Source organism: Scomber scombrus, chromosome 2 (genome assembly GCF_963691925.1).
Source record: "Scomber scombrus chromosome 2, fScoSco1.1, whole genome shotgun sequence".
In the NCBI taxonomy this organism is placed as follows: Eukaryota; Metazoa; Chordata; class Actinopteri; order Scombriformes; family Scombridae; genus Scomber; species Scomber scombrus.
The window spans coordinates 23,135,722-23,152,843 of NC_084971.1; the positions used below are offsets into that span (position 1 = coordinate 23,135,722).

The 17,122-nt window shown below is 36.6% G+C and overlaps 2 protein-coding genes across 2 annotated transcripts in view; one reads left to right on the forward strand and one right to left on the reverse strand.

Moving 5' to 3' along the window:
- Nucleotides 1-4,645: 4,645 nt before the first annotated feature.
- ppm1kb (protein phosphatase, Mg2+/Mn2+ dependent 1Kb) lies at nucleotides 4,646-12,260 on the reverse strand. The gene is made up of 7 exons (XM_062431934.1): nucleotides 12,136-12,260; nucleotides 9,579-10,115; nucleotides 9,370-9,470; nucleotides 7,230-7,395; nucleotides 6,394-6,538; nucleotides 5,827-5,961; nucleotides 4,646-5,299 (listed from the first exon to the last, which is right to left on the reverse strand). Exons 2-7 carry the CDS (start codon nucleotides 10,046-10,048, stop codon nucleotides 5,171-5,173), a joined length of 1,146 nt encoding a protein of 381 aa, XP_062287918.1. The 5' UTR covers nucleotides 10,049-10,115; nucleotides 12,136-12,260; the 3' UTR covers nucleotides 4,646-5,170.
- Nucleotides 12,261-14,064: 1,804 nt separating this feature from the next.
- Nucleotides 14,065-17,122, forward strand: part of herc3 (HECT and RLD domain containing E3 ubiquitin protein ligase 3) — a 30,984-nt gene continuing 27,926 nt past the window's right edge. Inside the window, exons 1-2 of the mRNA XM_062431975.1 lie at nucleotides 14,065-14,141; nucleotides 15,496-15,845. Of these exons, the coding sequence (XP_062287959.1) occupies nucleotides 15,623-15,845 (223 nt within the window). The 5' untranslated portion in view covers nucleotides 14,065-14,141; nucleotides 15,496-15,622. The remainder of the gene's footprint in view (nucleotides 14,142-15,495; nucleotides 15,846-17,122) is intronic.

A 17,122-nucleotide genomic window follows, 5' to 3' on the forward strand; every position in this document is an offset into this window, starting at 1 on the left:
ATTTTTATGACATTTGAAATATAATATACAGTATGTACTTCACCATAACTTTTGTTTCAAGGTGGCTCATTTATTTGCTTCAGGGACTTGTTTTCAGTAACTTTAGCTTTCATTAACACTGAAAAAACCTCAGGAAAATGTTTGGAAATTAAGACATAGTATAACGTAACTACACTTTATTAATTTCTCTAAACAAACATAAAAGCAGCACCCAGGACTCATTACCTCAGTAAAACCGGTATGTTTCTTACATTATTACTATTAATGTAGGTTGTAGTGGATTTAAAGCACGACAAAAAAACTTTATTCAACTATTTTTTCCTGTCCAATCCTCAATTAGACTAACAGAATAACAAAACAAACACACTGTCAGAACTGAAATTAAGATGTGAATAAGGTGCTGCTGCAAAGTAATGTAAAGATTTAGATGCAGGGACTTACCAGGCTGTGAGGCTGTGAGAAGGCTGCTGTTTGAGTCCTGCTGCAGCCTTCAGGAGCGCTGCTGCTGCTGCAGACTGACAGAGCAGACAGAGAGGGGCCGATCAGGCTGACCAACATCAGCTCATGACAGCAGAGAGAGGCGCCTCAACATAAAGCCTCAACACTCACACTAACCTGCACAGCTTTAACCCTTTCTTTACATTCCAACTCACACATGATTAAACTGGAGACAGTTTATCTTTTCACACCTGTGAGATCATTAGTTTTTATTGATTTCTACTGTATGACAATCTATTAGCAAATCGTGCATTACTTTATTTTTTGGGATTTGATTTATTATTATATTTTTTTGTTTGTTTGTTTTTACATTTCATTTTTTACAGTCATTGCTTTGTCTACTATAATGGATTTCAGTTAAGCAAGATAATAAGATAAACAAGTTTGCTAATTGATTTTTGCACAAGATATAAAATTATACTAATACTAATAATTAACAAGTTAATAGGTTTAAAACTAGACTTACAATTGTTTTCATTATTGATTAATATGCAGGTGGTTTTCTAATCAAGTAATCAATTGGTATAAAAAGAGAAAGAAAGAATGAGCTTGTTGTAAGTGAGTAGCCATTAAAAAACAGATAAACAGCTGCTTAGTGAAAACCAAGCAATATTAATTTAAAAAGTGTTTGATACTATCAATTGATGGTCCTGGATGGTGGATGGTCATGACACAGATGTCTGCATTTATCCTGTGAGAGGCTCCACAGACAAGCCAGTAGACATGGTGAGGACATGCAAATGGTCGTTCATTTGTGCAAATGTGCAAGCAACTTTGGTCCTGTTAAAAAAAGAAATCCTTTTTTAGCACATTGCTTATTCATTATTGTTATATTTATTATATATTATATTTATTTTTCATTTATGTGTTTTTTGTGGTTAATAATAATAATAATCATTTCCTCTAACATCTGACCTGTTTGGTTTGGTTGATGCTTTAGAAGGTTACTCTTTCTTTCGTTGCTTGATAGTGTAAGAGCACAGCTACCTTCCCTAAAGTTACTGTAGCCTAAATGATTAGTGTATCAACTGTTTTTGTTGAAGTCTGTCCTGGGCAATGAGTAATGATGTAATGATGTACAAGACACAGATGAAGTATGACACTTCTTGCATTGATGTATCGTGATGTTTGTAACCGTACGAGGCCTGTCAGACTGAGCATGAGCCTCTTCATGTTTGAGTAAGAAGACAAACAGCAGGTATATATTTTGATTGTAGTTATGTAGTTTAATTCATTTACATGTTATTAAATTATGAAAAGTATCAAAACCTGTCCTGTATATTTGCCAGTTTATTAGGTGGGCCTAAATAAAGCTAATAGCCCTGCAATAATTATTAAACTCAACAAGGTTATAATGTTATGTTTTCGTTGTTATCTGTTTATGAGAGGTGTTTGTTCGCTATTTCCATGAATGAAGATAAACTTAATATTAGAAATACAGTCATAGTATACATGGTATATAGTTAGACACAATTCAACAGCACCACAAACTAAAGCTGACACAAAAAATAGTTAAACAAAACTTAACAAAAAAGCATAACGATTAAATACACAAAGTTAGAAAGAGGTGTTAATGTGTCTCCTCTCCAATAAAGCATACTGATGGAAACGGCAGCCAGCATCTGACCAATTTTGATGTCTAATTTTCTAATGTATTCATTTTTTTCTCCTCTTTTCTTTCATTCACCAATGTCCACAACAACAACCTTCCACGACCTTTTTATATGTAGGCTTTAAATCTTGAAACACTTAATATATATATTAATATTTTAAAAATGAGAACACAAAGAGGCAGGGTTGTGTTTTATATTATACTTCACTTTATTGTAAATATATATTTATAGTAGGTCTAAAGCTCCATCAAATTTTGAATTCATCAGGAGATTCTTTATGAGATATTTAATAAATATTTTTATTAAGTAATTGGCCACCTGTCAGTATTATTAAACCATGCATGATAGAAAATAGCTGTATTTTTTATATCAGATGTCTTGTTTTTTCATATGAAGTACCTATGGGGTTTAAAAGTTTCATTTGTAAGGTAATAACCAAGCTGTCAGTGCTTGCTGATGAAACTGAAAAGGATTTTATCAGCAGAGAAGTCACATTTTAGTAGAAATTTAGAAAGTAGAAAGAATACGAACAACTGGATCAAACAGATAATTGGGGAAAATATTCTAAAAACTATCCTTGTTTTTAAAGTGTTCAATAATCCACTTAATCTTTAGTTATTAAAGGAGCTTATTTTATTAAAGGAGTTATTAAAGTCAAGAATTTACAGACCTCCACAGTGTTTGGCCTTACAAAGCATTTCTTTCTTCAATTAATGACTTCCCCAAATGAAGTTATAAAACACCTCCTGTAGACATCATGTGACAAAAAGCTGATCTGGATATTCCTTCCACTTTGGATAATAGTCTCATAATAATAATAATAATTATAAAAATAATGAGACCTGACTATATAAAGAAAAGGAGGCAAACATTCTCTTCCTAGGATGATGGGGTCATGACCCGCCCTACTCTACCTCTGATTGGCTAGTACTCCTAACCCAGAGCCTTGTAGGTTATAGTTTTATTCCAAGAAATCACATCTACATTCAGCAAATTTCAACACACACGACATACGTTTTCATGTACAGTTTTTTAATTGAAGTGTCACAAGCCATTTAGACCAAAAATACAGTACTAACAGTGTTGTTTACACGGTCACATTTAGGTCCCAGGTACAAATCCACTGCTACAGTGATTATATTTGAAAAGGCAGTGAAACAAAACACAGTAAAGAAAAATTGAATACATGGTGATAGATAACTTGAACAGATGTGAAGGCTTGTAAGCAGGACGTGTTATGAATATAGAGAAAGTCCCCATAAGAAAATCAAGGTTTTATTCAAAAGGGTGGATGAAGGAAAAAATAAACTTATTTACAAAACACTTATAAATGCTGTTTGAGGAATAACTGATAGCTACACAACATGTGTATATCTCACAGATAAGAGAAAGATGCTGATAAATATGAGGTGTTGCAATTATCTAGCTTTAACAACCACAGAACAAAAGATCATACCAACAGTGAACAAAAACTGTACAGTCGATCATGGTTTAAAGGACCAGTGGGTAAGATTTACTGGCATCTAGTGGCGAAGTTGAAGATTGCAACCGACTGAATAACCCAAAATGTTTGGTTGGTCTGTTCTGAGTAAATGCAAAAAACATGGCGGTGCGACATGGCCAAGCCCCTTCTGCTAGATGCCACTAAATTTGACACAATGCACCTTTAATTCTGCCATAAATGACGTCACATTATGTCAGCCAAGATGTGCACAGCTTAATTATTCCTATACCATATCTGTTAGTCATGGAGGGCATTCAAGCAAACATTCACATTGTCATACATGGCTCTTAGCTGAACAATTCTTTAGTGTTGCATTAAGTGTGCTTTGCTCTTTGAGTGACACAAACATGGTGGAAATGAGGAATTACTGATTAACAAGAGTTACACAATGCAACTATTCTTATGAGCTTCTCTTCAACTGAGTAATTAAGTTAATGTAACAGAACTATCATTTTCCCAGATGTACATAAATAGAATTATTTACACTACATAAACTGTACATTTATGTACCCTGAACATGTCTTAGTGCCCTAATAAGACAACTCTCAAAACAGCACAGGTATTAACACTTACACAAGCTTCAGCAATGTTTATATTGCAATAAACATGAATATCATATTATTATAAATGTCAGGTTCAGAAATGCTGTTCATTTAAAAACAGCTCCATTCACACAGGCCACTAGCTCATCAGGTTAAAGATTTATCCTCAACCCTAAAATTGTGCAATTAGGCATCAATGCTTTTCAGTGGCCCTTTAGTACATTTATAAGTACAAAGAAAATAAGTGTTGGGAAATTAATTGGGAAAGCCTTATAAATGGAGATACGTTTAGAAGAGCTATAGTTTCATGAGCTAAGTATGGGCCAAAAAAATTCTAATTTAGATCATTTGATCTTCAAGATAAAAAAGGAAACATTAATGACTTATTTTTGCTCATGACACTTGTTTTCCAAATAGTTAAAAAGTCATGAGGTTCAAAGTATATTAAAGTAAATTTTGTATTCTCAAGAGTTCAATTAGTGCAGTTTAATCTTTAGTCCAAATGTTAACACTGAAAAACTGTCCAAAATTTAAGACTGCTATATTGGATTATTTAAGAATTGGTAAAATGTTTTTGAAAAAGTAAATTTCACCTTGAAATTAAAACAAGTGCAAATTTGGGTGTTATGAACTATTAAATAGATCAAAGAAAACATCTGAATGGCAGACAGTTGAGAGCAGTAGTCTTAAAATCTTAGCCCATATAGAGCATGCTACATGTTTGCTAAGTGACGGCTCGCGTTATGAATTTCTGCCTGACATTCAGAAACTTCTCAGCTTTTAGCACCTACGAGGCTTACAAGGCTTTTAGTGCACATCATGAATTTACCGCTACTTATTTCAGATGCAAATAAATATCATGCTACTCTAAGTAACGTCTTGTAACCCTCTGGTATTATTGTTTGGGCAAACCCCACCCTTTATAATGTTTTCACAAGGACACCATTGTTCGATTGTATTGCACACATTGATAAGGTCCACAGACCACACCTTTTCATACAACATCCTGCCGTCTACGCCCAGCGCCCGCTGGACACGACACTTCGGCTGAAGGAGAACTGAACTGAACTTTTATGCTTTCCCCACGCACCGAAGGGTATCACGATGATTGTGCTATTGTCTTCTGCGCCGTACTGAAGAGCCTGAGAGAGAGAAGAGATCCAAAAAAACATGAACAAGTGTGTAAAGGTGCGCTTTTAGCTTACGCGGAGTCAAATTTGTGAGCTGAATTTGTGGATCAACATTCATCGATCTACATTTGAATGTTTACGCTTAAAAAAAAAAAATGGCAACACAACACATGAACCCTCTGAGGCACTGTAATGTAATACAATTGATTTTTTCCTGACAATAACTTTCCTCTCAAAATCCGATGTAGAGCAACAAATTAGAGGTAATATAAGAGGAATAATCGGCACATACTGAATGCTACAGGGCAGAGGCAATCAAAAAATGACATTGATACTAGAACTTTAAACATCAAATGAAGCTGATGCTAATTTTCAATGCTTTCTCAATGTGTGCACAGTTAGTTTAATTTCCAAACACAAGACAACCATTAGGAATTCTCTGAAATATTAAAATATACTCAAAGTTCATCATATAGAAGACACATTTATATACATTGTGGAGTTTCATTATGGGTGTATCCGAAGTGTTAAATCCCCACCTGGTCCGATATCCTCTGTGCTGCCTCTTTGGGATCGTGACACTGGTTGATGACATCGCAGATCTCCTGGCTGTTCATAATGAAGTTGATGCCGTCTGTAGTCAGTGCCAGGAAGGAATCATGGACGTGGCTCAACTAAAGAAAAGGAAAAACAATATTGAACAACATTTATAAACTTTTTAAAAAGCCATTTTACACCAAGTAGCACTGGATTGTTACTGATATTTGTAAGATGTATGATAAGAATTTCAACCAAACTTTGAAAGAGGTCATACTTTATTATATAGTGTCTTTATAGAGATGTTAAGAATTTGAAGCATATGTGAAAATGTGTTCATCTAGAGATCAACTAAATATTTACCGTAAAATATTCAAATCATCACATACATACAGATATGGGTAAAAATAAATATGGACTGGTTCATTAAAAAAAAGAAAAGAAAAAGAGATTATATGTTTGTTAAATACAAAATGCTACTGTGCACACATTTAATACATTATTTAGGCTAGAAATTTGAATTATGAATCAGCCCAGTTGACTTATAATATAGATTTTTATGAACCTACCGTTATTCTCTTGGTCTCAGGCTCGGCAATGACGCCCATGTTCTTCAAGTCAAAGTCTCCGATGCTGCGCGTCATGGCTAACCTGCCATTGACATTTGGTTGTCCCAGACTATTCCAGGTAATGAAACCCCCACTTTTCTTTATCCTTGTTGCAAATGTGAAAGGGGCAGAGACGTAAACAAAACGTTCTTTTTACAATTATAGTAATAATATCCCTCTAAAGCTAATTATTGCAACTACCATCAGTGCCTATAATAACTTAAATGTGTTTTGAAGCTGTAATGAGATTCTGAAGCTAAAGAAAAATCCTGATTTGCTGGGTTATTCTCCTTTATCCTACTCTGGTCATCTTTCAAAGACACAGTCAGACCCAGGTGTTATCTGTATGGGTTCAGTACAAAAGGCTTGACCTAGTTTGGTGCCAGGTAAAGTCACTAGATGTTAATAAACGTAAATTTACATAAAAGCTATCTTGAGCAATACTTAAGATTTAAAGACTAAATACTACTTCCCAAATGGTCCTTTTAATCCCTACATGTTAATGTTCTAATATGATATGAGGTTAATTGAACTCTGGAAGTTTCATTTGGAAAAAATCACTTCCATGCTCATGTTTTCATTTTTTCTGCCTGATGCCTGACCTCATGAGGTCAACAAAATCCATGAGCTAATGGAAATGATAAGGGTCTAAGTTGCTCTAATAGGTGCAACACTTTCTCATTAAAGCGAATGGGAAGGTGTGTGCAAACTTTTGACTGATATTGTGTATGATGAGTAACAAATAAGTGTGACATGTTTCACTGATAAATACCCGTTATGTTTCATATTTCATGTACCTCTCTTTCTCGTCTTTCCTCTCAGGAGTGTGGTCGACAGTGAGTTTATAGGCCTTGCCCTTGCGACACAGCATGGCGCGGCTGTCGCCCACACTGCCCACCACCAGCTCAATGCCGTCCCTCAAAAGCGCCACAGTGGCGGTGCTTCCTGCGTTCATCCCGGGTGCTACAGAGACATAAAAAGAAACATTAGAGGAGGAACACACCGTTATGGTCCACACAAAGAAGTCACTGTTCACAACAATCACATGGTGTGTATCTCACATTCTCACATCCATCACACAATAAAACATGAACACATGGGTGGGAAGTCATATAGCCGATTTATAGTGACTAGAGAATACACAGTAAACGACAGAGGAGGCAGTCACACATGCAGGTCGAACTGTTTCAGCAGAGTTGAGGTCCAGAGCAAATGCTACAGCAGCGTTCAGTGTATGGCTCAAACTAAAAATGATAAATGGTAACTGACACAAAACTTATCAGTGTCCAGTATTGACCTTGATGTTAGTAACACATAAACTCATCTAAAAAAGAAAACTTCCTTAACACTCCCTGAGGAGGGTTATTTGCTTTATTTATGTTTTGCATTCATTTCTCTGAAGTTACAAATGTAAAAAAAACTAAAACATATCTGAAATTGGGAAAGTTATATCAAACTGAATTACTTTGTATTTAATAAAGATATTCAAAAACAATTCTCATTAATGTCGGCAACAGTAAGGTGTTACTTTCACATACTGTAAAACATTTTTCCAGCCAACTTTATGAGTGGATATCTAACTGCAATGGTTTTTAATAAACTAGCATTAAATATCACCATGTTGATTTATCTTCTGAAATTCATAAGCCTGCATTCAACATTTCTCACTCTGAAGATATAACTGGAGATTTTAAAATTTTAAAAAAAGTCTACTCTACATTTTAAACATGCTGCATCACATGGACTCACTCTGTCACTGACAACACACACTTATACAACTTCTCAAACTGAAGCACTGTCTCACAGGAAGCTTTGCATACACTTGGTGAGAGTAGAAAGAAGAGAAAGAGAATGAGAGAGAGTGCAGAATGAGAGAAAGATAGGGAACCTTCCAGTAGTCCAGGTTTTAGGACCCGCTGGACTCTCCTTCAATATCTAGCCTCTCGTCATCCACATTGGTGCCAAGGGCCTCCAGCTCTTAGCTGGGTCAGCAGCTGCCGTAGATAACATGCACACACACACACACAGGCATATTGGGACATTTCACACAGCGTGGCCGATGAAGGGCCACATAACAGGTATACTAACTTTCATATGAACAGATACTTTAATCAGACTTAATGTCAGCTGAGGAAAGTCTAATCATTTGAAAGGTTGCTATATGACTAGGGAAAACCTGCAGATCACATGATTTGTTGAGTAAACAATTTTTCATGTATTCTTTGAGTGATGCTCAGATTAACCCTAACATTAATTTATATGCTTGTGGTAAGTAGTACACTCTGCTGTATGAGAAAATATCAAGCATTGGGTGACAAATAAAAGGAAAAACCAACATAAAGTGTCTTATGAAGGTGTTGGGCTACCATAAGTCTCCAGAACTTCAATATTAACACAGACTCAACACATCTCTGGAGCTCTACTAGAGAAATGAACACCATACTTCTGAGATATTCTCTCATTTGGTATTTTGATAATGGTGGTGAAGATCGATGTCTAATGCACCAGTCCAACATCTCCTATAGGTGTTCAACTGGGTTCAGACCTGCTGACTACACAGCACGTGAGCTACATCATTTTTATACACATGAAACCTTTAAAGCAGCCTAATTTTGTTATGTTTATTCATACATGTATCCAGGTTTTTCCCTTAATTTGTTGCCCGTCTGTATGTTTAGAGGCAGTGAGGCACTAGTGTCTGTCCTGTGACTTGTGGCTGTTTTATTGTTAATCAATCATTTAATAACTTTGGATTAAATGACAGACCTCTGACCAAATGTGCTCGGGTCATGTCAGTTGGGAAATCCAAGGCTTCAAAGTCTAGGTAAGATAAGTCAGTTAAGATTCAAAAGGAGAGTAAAAAAAAAGTGGCATTACATACATATATGTGTAAATATACACAGAATATTTACATACATGTAACATGTAAGAACGTACCATTTGGAGAGAAGTGTAAGTGCCTGACAAGAGCTTTGTCTACTTCAAGGAAGGCTTTTGTTAAAACTACTTCCAGATTGTCCTCCTTTGTCACAAGGTCCCTGAAACAACAACCAAGAACTACAATCATCAGAATATCAACTATAAAAGTCACATTTTCCTTCTTGATATCATCTCCTATTTTGTAATGATTGTAACAATTCCCTTACTTGATGAATTTTTCCATGTATTTGTCACAGAAGTCGGCAGCGTCTGGCCCACCATGCCCATCAAACACAGCAAAGTAGAGGATGTTATCAGTCATTTGGGAGACCTGGAAGCGGTCTTCGTTCTCCTTGCGTTGACCAATGAGCGAGGCACAGCCAACCCTAGATAGGCTAACCTTGGGAATGGGTTTACCGTAGCGGATACTAGAAGGCAGCAGGATGGGCTCATCGATACGATTGTCCCAAATACCAAATGAATCCCAAGTAGTGGGGCGGCCACTGCTGTCGGGATCGAAGCGTGTGTTGCTGTGTTTTTTTCCTGAAGGGCAGTAAAGATGTCTCCGGGAGATTGTGAACTGGAGGTGGCTGTCTTGCTGGAATGGGAGTGCGACTAGGGCCATTTGTAAGAGCCCACTGCGACCTGCATGGGGCACACCGCACCTTCCCAGACGCGCAAGACAGGCTGCTGACATCACCCCGACAGCACGAACACTGAAGAAGCACTGGATGCAGACGCGGAGGGGATGTGCTGTCCAAAAACTGGAGAAAAAACAACAACAACTCAGTTAGATACAGACTTTACAAAACATGAGCTCAGATGCTACTTACCTCTTATCAAGACTTTAATCTCAAAGAGATTACGAATATTTAGGCTGCAGGCTTCTCATTTCCAGCTGACTGTTGCTGTCTCCGGTTAATATGAAACACATCATATCGCAGAGCAGATTAGATCAGCTATAATTAACATTAACTGCGTAATGGATGAAGATCTGGCTGTTCTCTGGGTAATGTGCGCTTTGTAGCTGGTGTCAAAGCGAGTGAGCCCAAAGCTTGACTGTGAGTGAAAAGACAGTGGCGACTCATCTCAAAACAACTGATCCAACTAGTTTATCACATCATTTTAAGATATATATATATATATGTATGTATAGTGTATAATCTGAATGACAAATAAAATCTTAAACTTTGATTTATTTCAAGATTTTAATATGATCAATTTAATAGTTCTTAATCAGGACCTTCAGTATTTGGAGAAATTAGCTCTAGAAGTACAGTAACCACAGCTGTTCACATACATTTAATCAAAATTTCATATATTATGCTGCTCATCTAATTTGCACGTTGTTGGTACCAATATTTATCAGAACATAAATTTGGCAGCTGCTAAAATCTGTAGTGTCTCTGCCTTTTCAGCAAACAAAAGGTGATTAAACATCTTTGAGCTTTCATACTTTACCTTCCACATGTTGAACGGTAAACTTAACAAAATTCAATAAGGAATCTGAAAAAAGAGTAAAATGCTATATAACCCCATCCCTAGTTGCCGTCGACCCGTGTTATTCAGGTTAAAGGTCAAAAGGTAATGATTACTGAATGTTTTGGATTCCTTTTATCCCAGTAGTCAAACAGGTTTATAATAACTGCAAATACTTAACCCAAGGTTAACTTAAGGCGCTTAAAACAGTGTTGAAATTAAGTGAATGGTTTGAAAGGTGCCAAGAAACTGTTGTACAATACCTCATGTTAAATCTTAAGTAGAAACAATTAGTAGAGGATTAATTGGCAACTTTTATACTTGATTACTTAATTTATCAACATGCTAAATATTTGTTAGATCCAACTTATCAAATATGAGGCTTTTCTTTTACATATATAATATCAAAAGGGTTATCTTTGGGTTTTGGCCGTGCAAAACTGACATTTAAAAAAACTATTAATGGAGAAAATAATCAGCATATCAATCAATACCGAACACGATGATTACATATTCAAAAACTGACCAACATTTAATCAAATGTAACCAATTACGATTAATGTGACAATCCTTAACTTTACCGTGTAAACTTGATCTTATTTCATATATTAAGTTAGTAACAATGGAAAATTAAGTGTTGAATAATTAATCATACCTAAGAAACACATATGAACCCTTAAAAGACAATAAGGCAGCAGCAGTTAGAAACAAACAGTGCTACACTGAAATAAAGTGCAATAAAAAGCCAAAATAGTAAATAGCAATAGAAATAATTAATAGGTAGTTAATATGTGCAATATTATGCATTCAAGAGTCTCCAACAGTATATACGTTAGGTTTGTAATAAGGATTTTTTTTAAAGTGTTGACTGAAATTTTAGAACTGTTGTAATTGCAATTATTACAAATTAATATACATTTTACCAGCATCGGGAAATATTAACAAAAAAAACAACCTTACATGAATGATGCAACTCTTGACAGTCGTAAAACTAGCTGCTTGTGCTAATAATATGACAGGTATGCAGTGGGTATAAACACCAAAAATATCACACGAGGTGAACCCATTTCAGTCAGAACACTTTAAAAGCGGTACGTAACATGCAGTCATTGTAGAGATTAAGACAAACAGCAGACTCGCGTTAGTTTTGGTCTCGAAGGTGTTAGCATTACCTTACTAGCTACATAACGCTAGCGATCTTTAGCTAGCTAGGTGGCTAGACTTAGCTACGATTTCGCAGTTTGTCCGACACCAAGGAGAAAACCCCTTCACCCTTCAGTTGAGTGTATTGATAAAACCCCATACCGTTGATGTTTTAGATTTACTGATGTGTGATGTAATCCTCTTCGGGCTACTTGAGAACAAGCAGCTAATGACTGAATTAAACCGCCCTCGTCTCTGCTCCGTGTCTCCAATGTTATCAAACAGGGCCCCCGTGTCGTCACTGAACCAATCAGCCAATTAGCGTGCTAGGAACGTCTACGCCTCCGTTTGACGCCCCACATACATGATTGGTCGACTGAATGATGAATGACAGCTGTGCGCACCCATCATTGATTAGCAGCCTGTATTACCATTTCAGTGAATTTCCTCGATGCACTGCCCTCCATGAACACTCCTCTACTCCTCCTGGGGCTCATACACCTCCTACTTCCTCTACGACACGTGATATGATATAATATAATGTTTAGATTTGTATTACATAACTCATGGGAGGCAGGAATATTTAACCCGATCATCTTTTAGGCCTAATCCTTTGCTTGCAGAGTACAGAATAACTACAGCTGTCCTGTGTCCTGACTGACATTGATACTTACAAATGATTTAAAAAACAATGTAAAATCTTGCCCCCTTATTATATTTGTGAAGATATTAAATTAAAGAATCCACTTTTATCACTGTATTAACCTGCATACAGAACACTAAAATCGGTGTGTGCCAATTGACCTTACACCTGGGATCAGCAATTAGGTTCAACAATGGCTAATGTTGTACAAGCATGGTGAAAACGAACCCTAATATGTTTTTAATATGTTTCTTTTAAGTCATTCAGCTCCTTCAGCGACAGTGTGTAAAGGAGCGATATCGAAGGTCCTTCATCCCTGCAGCTGTCTGACTGTAAAACCAGCACTGCTCCCAATAAACCTCACACAACCCTGACCTGGACAATTTCACACCTGAACTTTCTAATGTACATGACTATGCAATACCAGTATTTTTTGTACACTATTACTCAGTTCAACCGTGCAATATTTTTTTTTTCACTTTAAAATCTGTGCAATAACAATAAAAAAACTCAGGTATCTTATCACTCACCACCAATATTACTCTTGTACATAATGTTACAATGTTTTTTTACTATATTTTTTACTACTATCTTTTTATCGCTTGTGCACTTATTTATTCTTCTTTATTCTTTCTATTGCTGCTCTTTCTGTTTTTCTTTCTATCCACTTTGTTGCTGCAATAATGTAAATGTATCCACTGTGAGACTAATAAAATAATAAGGGAATATTTTAAAGACCTGGGAGCAGCTGGAGAAACGGCTGGAAAATTTGCACATTATTGGAGTATATAACAAAATATAAATAATTCATTCAGAAGGAGCATCAATAAGAAACAGTATAGGTCAGCAATACGCCATTGTAGCATCTAATCTGCATATTTCAAGAAGGATGTGTTAACACGCTCTTCAGACAGGTCACAATTATCAAAAGATAAGATAAGATAAGATAAGAGACAAAATGTATCTTTATTGATCCCCCATGGGAGAAATTCAAATTGACACAGCAGTATATAGTGGAAAATAAAGTAGCAGTGTAAGGGTGAAAGTGATCAAATAAATAAAATAAAATACTGTATACAGTTAACAATTTCTGTGTCAATAAATCTATATAAATATGCAAAATGTAGAAATTCCTGAGATTATATAGCCTACACATGTTCAATGTTCCTGGGATTAACATAGTAACGTCAGCATCAGTCTTTTTCTTTTTCTTTGCAGCTTTCAAAATGAGAAATCCTAATTTTTTTCCTTTTTTTACAATATGGAGGCCCCATTTTTTTCATAACAGGTCATATACATATAAAACAGATACGTAAATAAGAGCAAGTTATGATTCCAAAACAAAATGACTCACAATCTGACGGGTCACAGAATTTGCCGTAACACCTGCACTTCCAGTTCTGCGGGCCAATCGTAGCGTTTCTTTGTGTGACGTTGAGTGACGTAGCCAGCAGTGACACTTCCTGGTTTGTTTTCCGAGCTTAACTGGAACCAAACGCCCAAATATCATGATGCATCCATTCAGGTAACACCCCGTCTTATTTTTGGACAAGCTACATATATTACATTTATGTTTCACTCACATTTAAGGTGTCGGTTAACCAGTGCATTTAATATGTTTTTCTCCTCCATAAGACTGACAGTCAGCGTTGTTGTAGCTCGCTAAAGGTTAGCGTTAGGTAGCTTAACTATTAACTATGGTTGCTTATGTGGGTCGACAAGACGTTTAATGTTTCTGACACTAAACTGTTTTACAAGTTTATAATGTCAGTGGAGATATTTAGTTATACGGCTGCAGACTGTGTTTTATCATGTTCATCCTCCTTCACTTTCTCCCCCAGCAGCAAGCTAGCGTTAAATGCCCTTTCAGCTGTGAGGGAGGGCTGGACCATTTACACTTCACATATAAACACAGGGACAGGGTATCATATTAAACTCTTTATTGCTGCAGTGTTTACTAATATTAATTGCCACAGATAATAAACTTGCATTCAAACACGTTCCTAACATCTCTAAACCAGGATGTGGATGTTATAGCAAGCTACGACCTATATTATTGATATGTTATAAGTTAATATCCTCATGTACTGCACCTAATTTTAAGGTACTTGTGCTTTACTTGAGTATTTCCATTTCATGCTGCTTCATACTTCTGAGAGGAATATTGTACATTTTACACCACCATATTTACTTGAAAGCTTTAGCTACTTTTCAGATGAAGATTTGACACAATAGATAATCTAACAAGCTTTTAAAATACAACATAATAAGAAACAGTGTGCCATCGAAGTCACATTTCAGATGTCTATGAGTTGTTAAAAGCTTCACCCAAATAGTGATTTTTTTCCCCTTTAAACTTCTTACATCTGTTGACCACATTAGCGTGACAGAAAAGAGGTCAAATCAGGGCCAGATATCTGAAGTGCTTGACATAAAGTCATTTTGTAACTCCTGGTCTGAAAGCCTCTTATGACTTTGAGGTGACTCCTGTGTGGGATGGTCCTGTGTGGTTGACTCCATGCTGCTTGCACCTCTTTTTCTCTCTCTGTTTCCTGATTTATATCATGTTGGTGTTTTTTATTTATTTTTTAAATTCTGTTTTATCCCCATTTGTTTATTACCTGTGGCTAACTCATGCACGTTGCGAGTGGATTGACGGTCCGCTTGGAGCTGCTTAAGCTGGGATTACACCAACAGGGTTTATTTAAACACACTGCCTGTTCCTCTGTCATGGCGCTTACATCATTCTCACACCCGTGTTCCCGTCCGTCTTTCATCTTCTTAAAACGTTGTCAGAGTTCACACATGGAGCTCGGTCATCATTATGCATTCCCGATGAGGAAAGATGACATAATCAGTCTGTTGCTTGTGTCTTTCAGGGTGGGAATTTACATGAAGAGGAGAAAGCGGGGCTGCTCTCAAGCCTGAACACTTCCGTCTTCCCCCACCTGGACATCGCTGTCTCTGCCTCTTCAGATCGCCGCTCATCCCCTATCCCTCGCCAACATGCTGTGTTGGGGTAATGCAAAAGAAGGACAATTGGGTATCGGTGTGGAGAGGAACCCCATGTTTGAGCCCAGGAGCTGTCAGGTGTTCAGTGGCAGGGGACTAATAGAGGTAGCGTGTGGAGGACAACACTCAATGTTCCTGCTGCATGACGGCAGTGTGTACACATGTGGCTCTAACAGCTGTGGGCAGCTGGGCCACGACAAACCAGGGACTTCCCCAGGTAAGCTCTCAACTGTGAATGTCAGACTCACTCTTATTTGGTTAATCAGTACAAATTGTAGGTTGTTGCACCAACCTGAAACACTGCATTCTCACAAAGCATGTGTGAGAATGAGGGTGAACATGACATGAAGTGTTTACAAAGGCTGTATCAGTATTGCTTGAACCATTGACCTAATACAAGTGGAGAATGTATTCCCTCTCTCATTTGTGTTATGTTAAATAATTTATATTGACTTCATTTCTCAACCTTTTTATTCATATCTTAAACTTCCCAAATGATTAGAACTGACATAAAACTAAAAGAGATAGGCCTCACCCGCATGTGTGAATATCTCATGAGGCTCCAACATTTCCAGGGTTATGAAGAACTAAAGTAGTTTATGTTATGTGCAGTAAAACGTCTTCTGCAGGTCTTAACAAATCCAGTTAGTCTGTTTTCATAGTTGCTCGATTAGACCTGACTTACATGACTGGTAACCTTTGTTGATAAAGCCAAAACATGGTGGTAACACAAGCTTTATTCAACACTTCATGTATTTTATTCACTTGTTTTATGTGCAACACAAAATCATTTTGGCTGAACAGACAGAAAATGTCACTATTATCAAAATAAATACACATTCAGGTCAATGTGCCTCCATTTCTAGGTGTTTTTTATTGGGAGCATGAAATTGCACAACTAGCGTCATACCCATTTCTAGATTTGAAACACTGTTAAAGCTTGTAAAGTGATTCCAGGCAGCGGTGCCTCTGTGTTGGTGTCATGTGAGCAGATGTGTGTGCTATATAGGCATTTGTGTGTGAACCTGAAACAAGAACAAATAAATGCAAGAATAACTGGCAAACAAATAAATGAACTTATTCAATAGAAAGTTCTTGCATAGTTAGAAAACTTTGGTGACAGAAAACTACACATCACATGTTTATTTAATGTTTTGGCTGTTACACTTTCATCAAGTATGCTTACTTCTAATAGTGTTAATGGTTTGAAATCATAGTATAAAGCACAGCATCATCTTTATCGTGCATATTTCATTTTTCTAAATGCTGTTATTGTAGCATGTGGTGTGACCCAGTGCTCTCTTTATTTTGAACCTGTTTGATAGCAGGAAATCACTCAGGAAACTAACTAAACACCAACTGCACAGTGTCTGATTGTTCGCTGCACATGTCGTCTTCCTACTGTATTTCTCCATTTCCTAATATGTGACATCGAGTATTGTGTGGACTGTGGAGACAAGCCCACTTTTACTGTGTAGTTCAAAACAAAGTTGA

Excerpts from the sequence above, each read along its gene's own strand:
- ppm1kb (XM_062431934.1), bottom strand. The coding sequence starts at position 10,048 with ATGTCAGCAGCCTGTCTTGCGCGTCTGGGAAGGTGCGGTGTGCCCCAT. Across the intron at positions 7,396-9,369 it reads CTTACACTTCTCTCCAAATG|CACCCGGGATGAACGCAGGA; the intron begins GTACGTTCTTAC and ends ATGTCTCTGTAG. Across the intron at positions 5,300-5,826 it reads CACAGAGGATATCGGACCAG|GCTCTTCAGTACGGCGCAGA; the intron begins GTGGGGATTTAA and ends TCTCTCTCTCAG.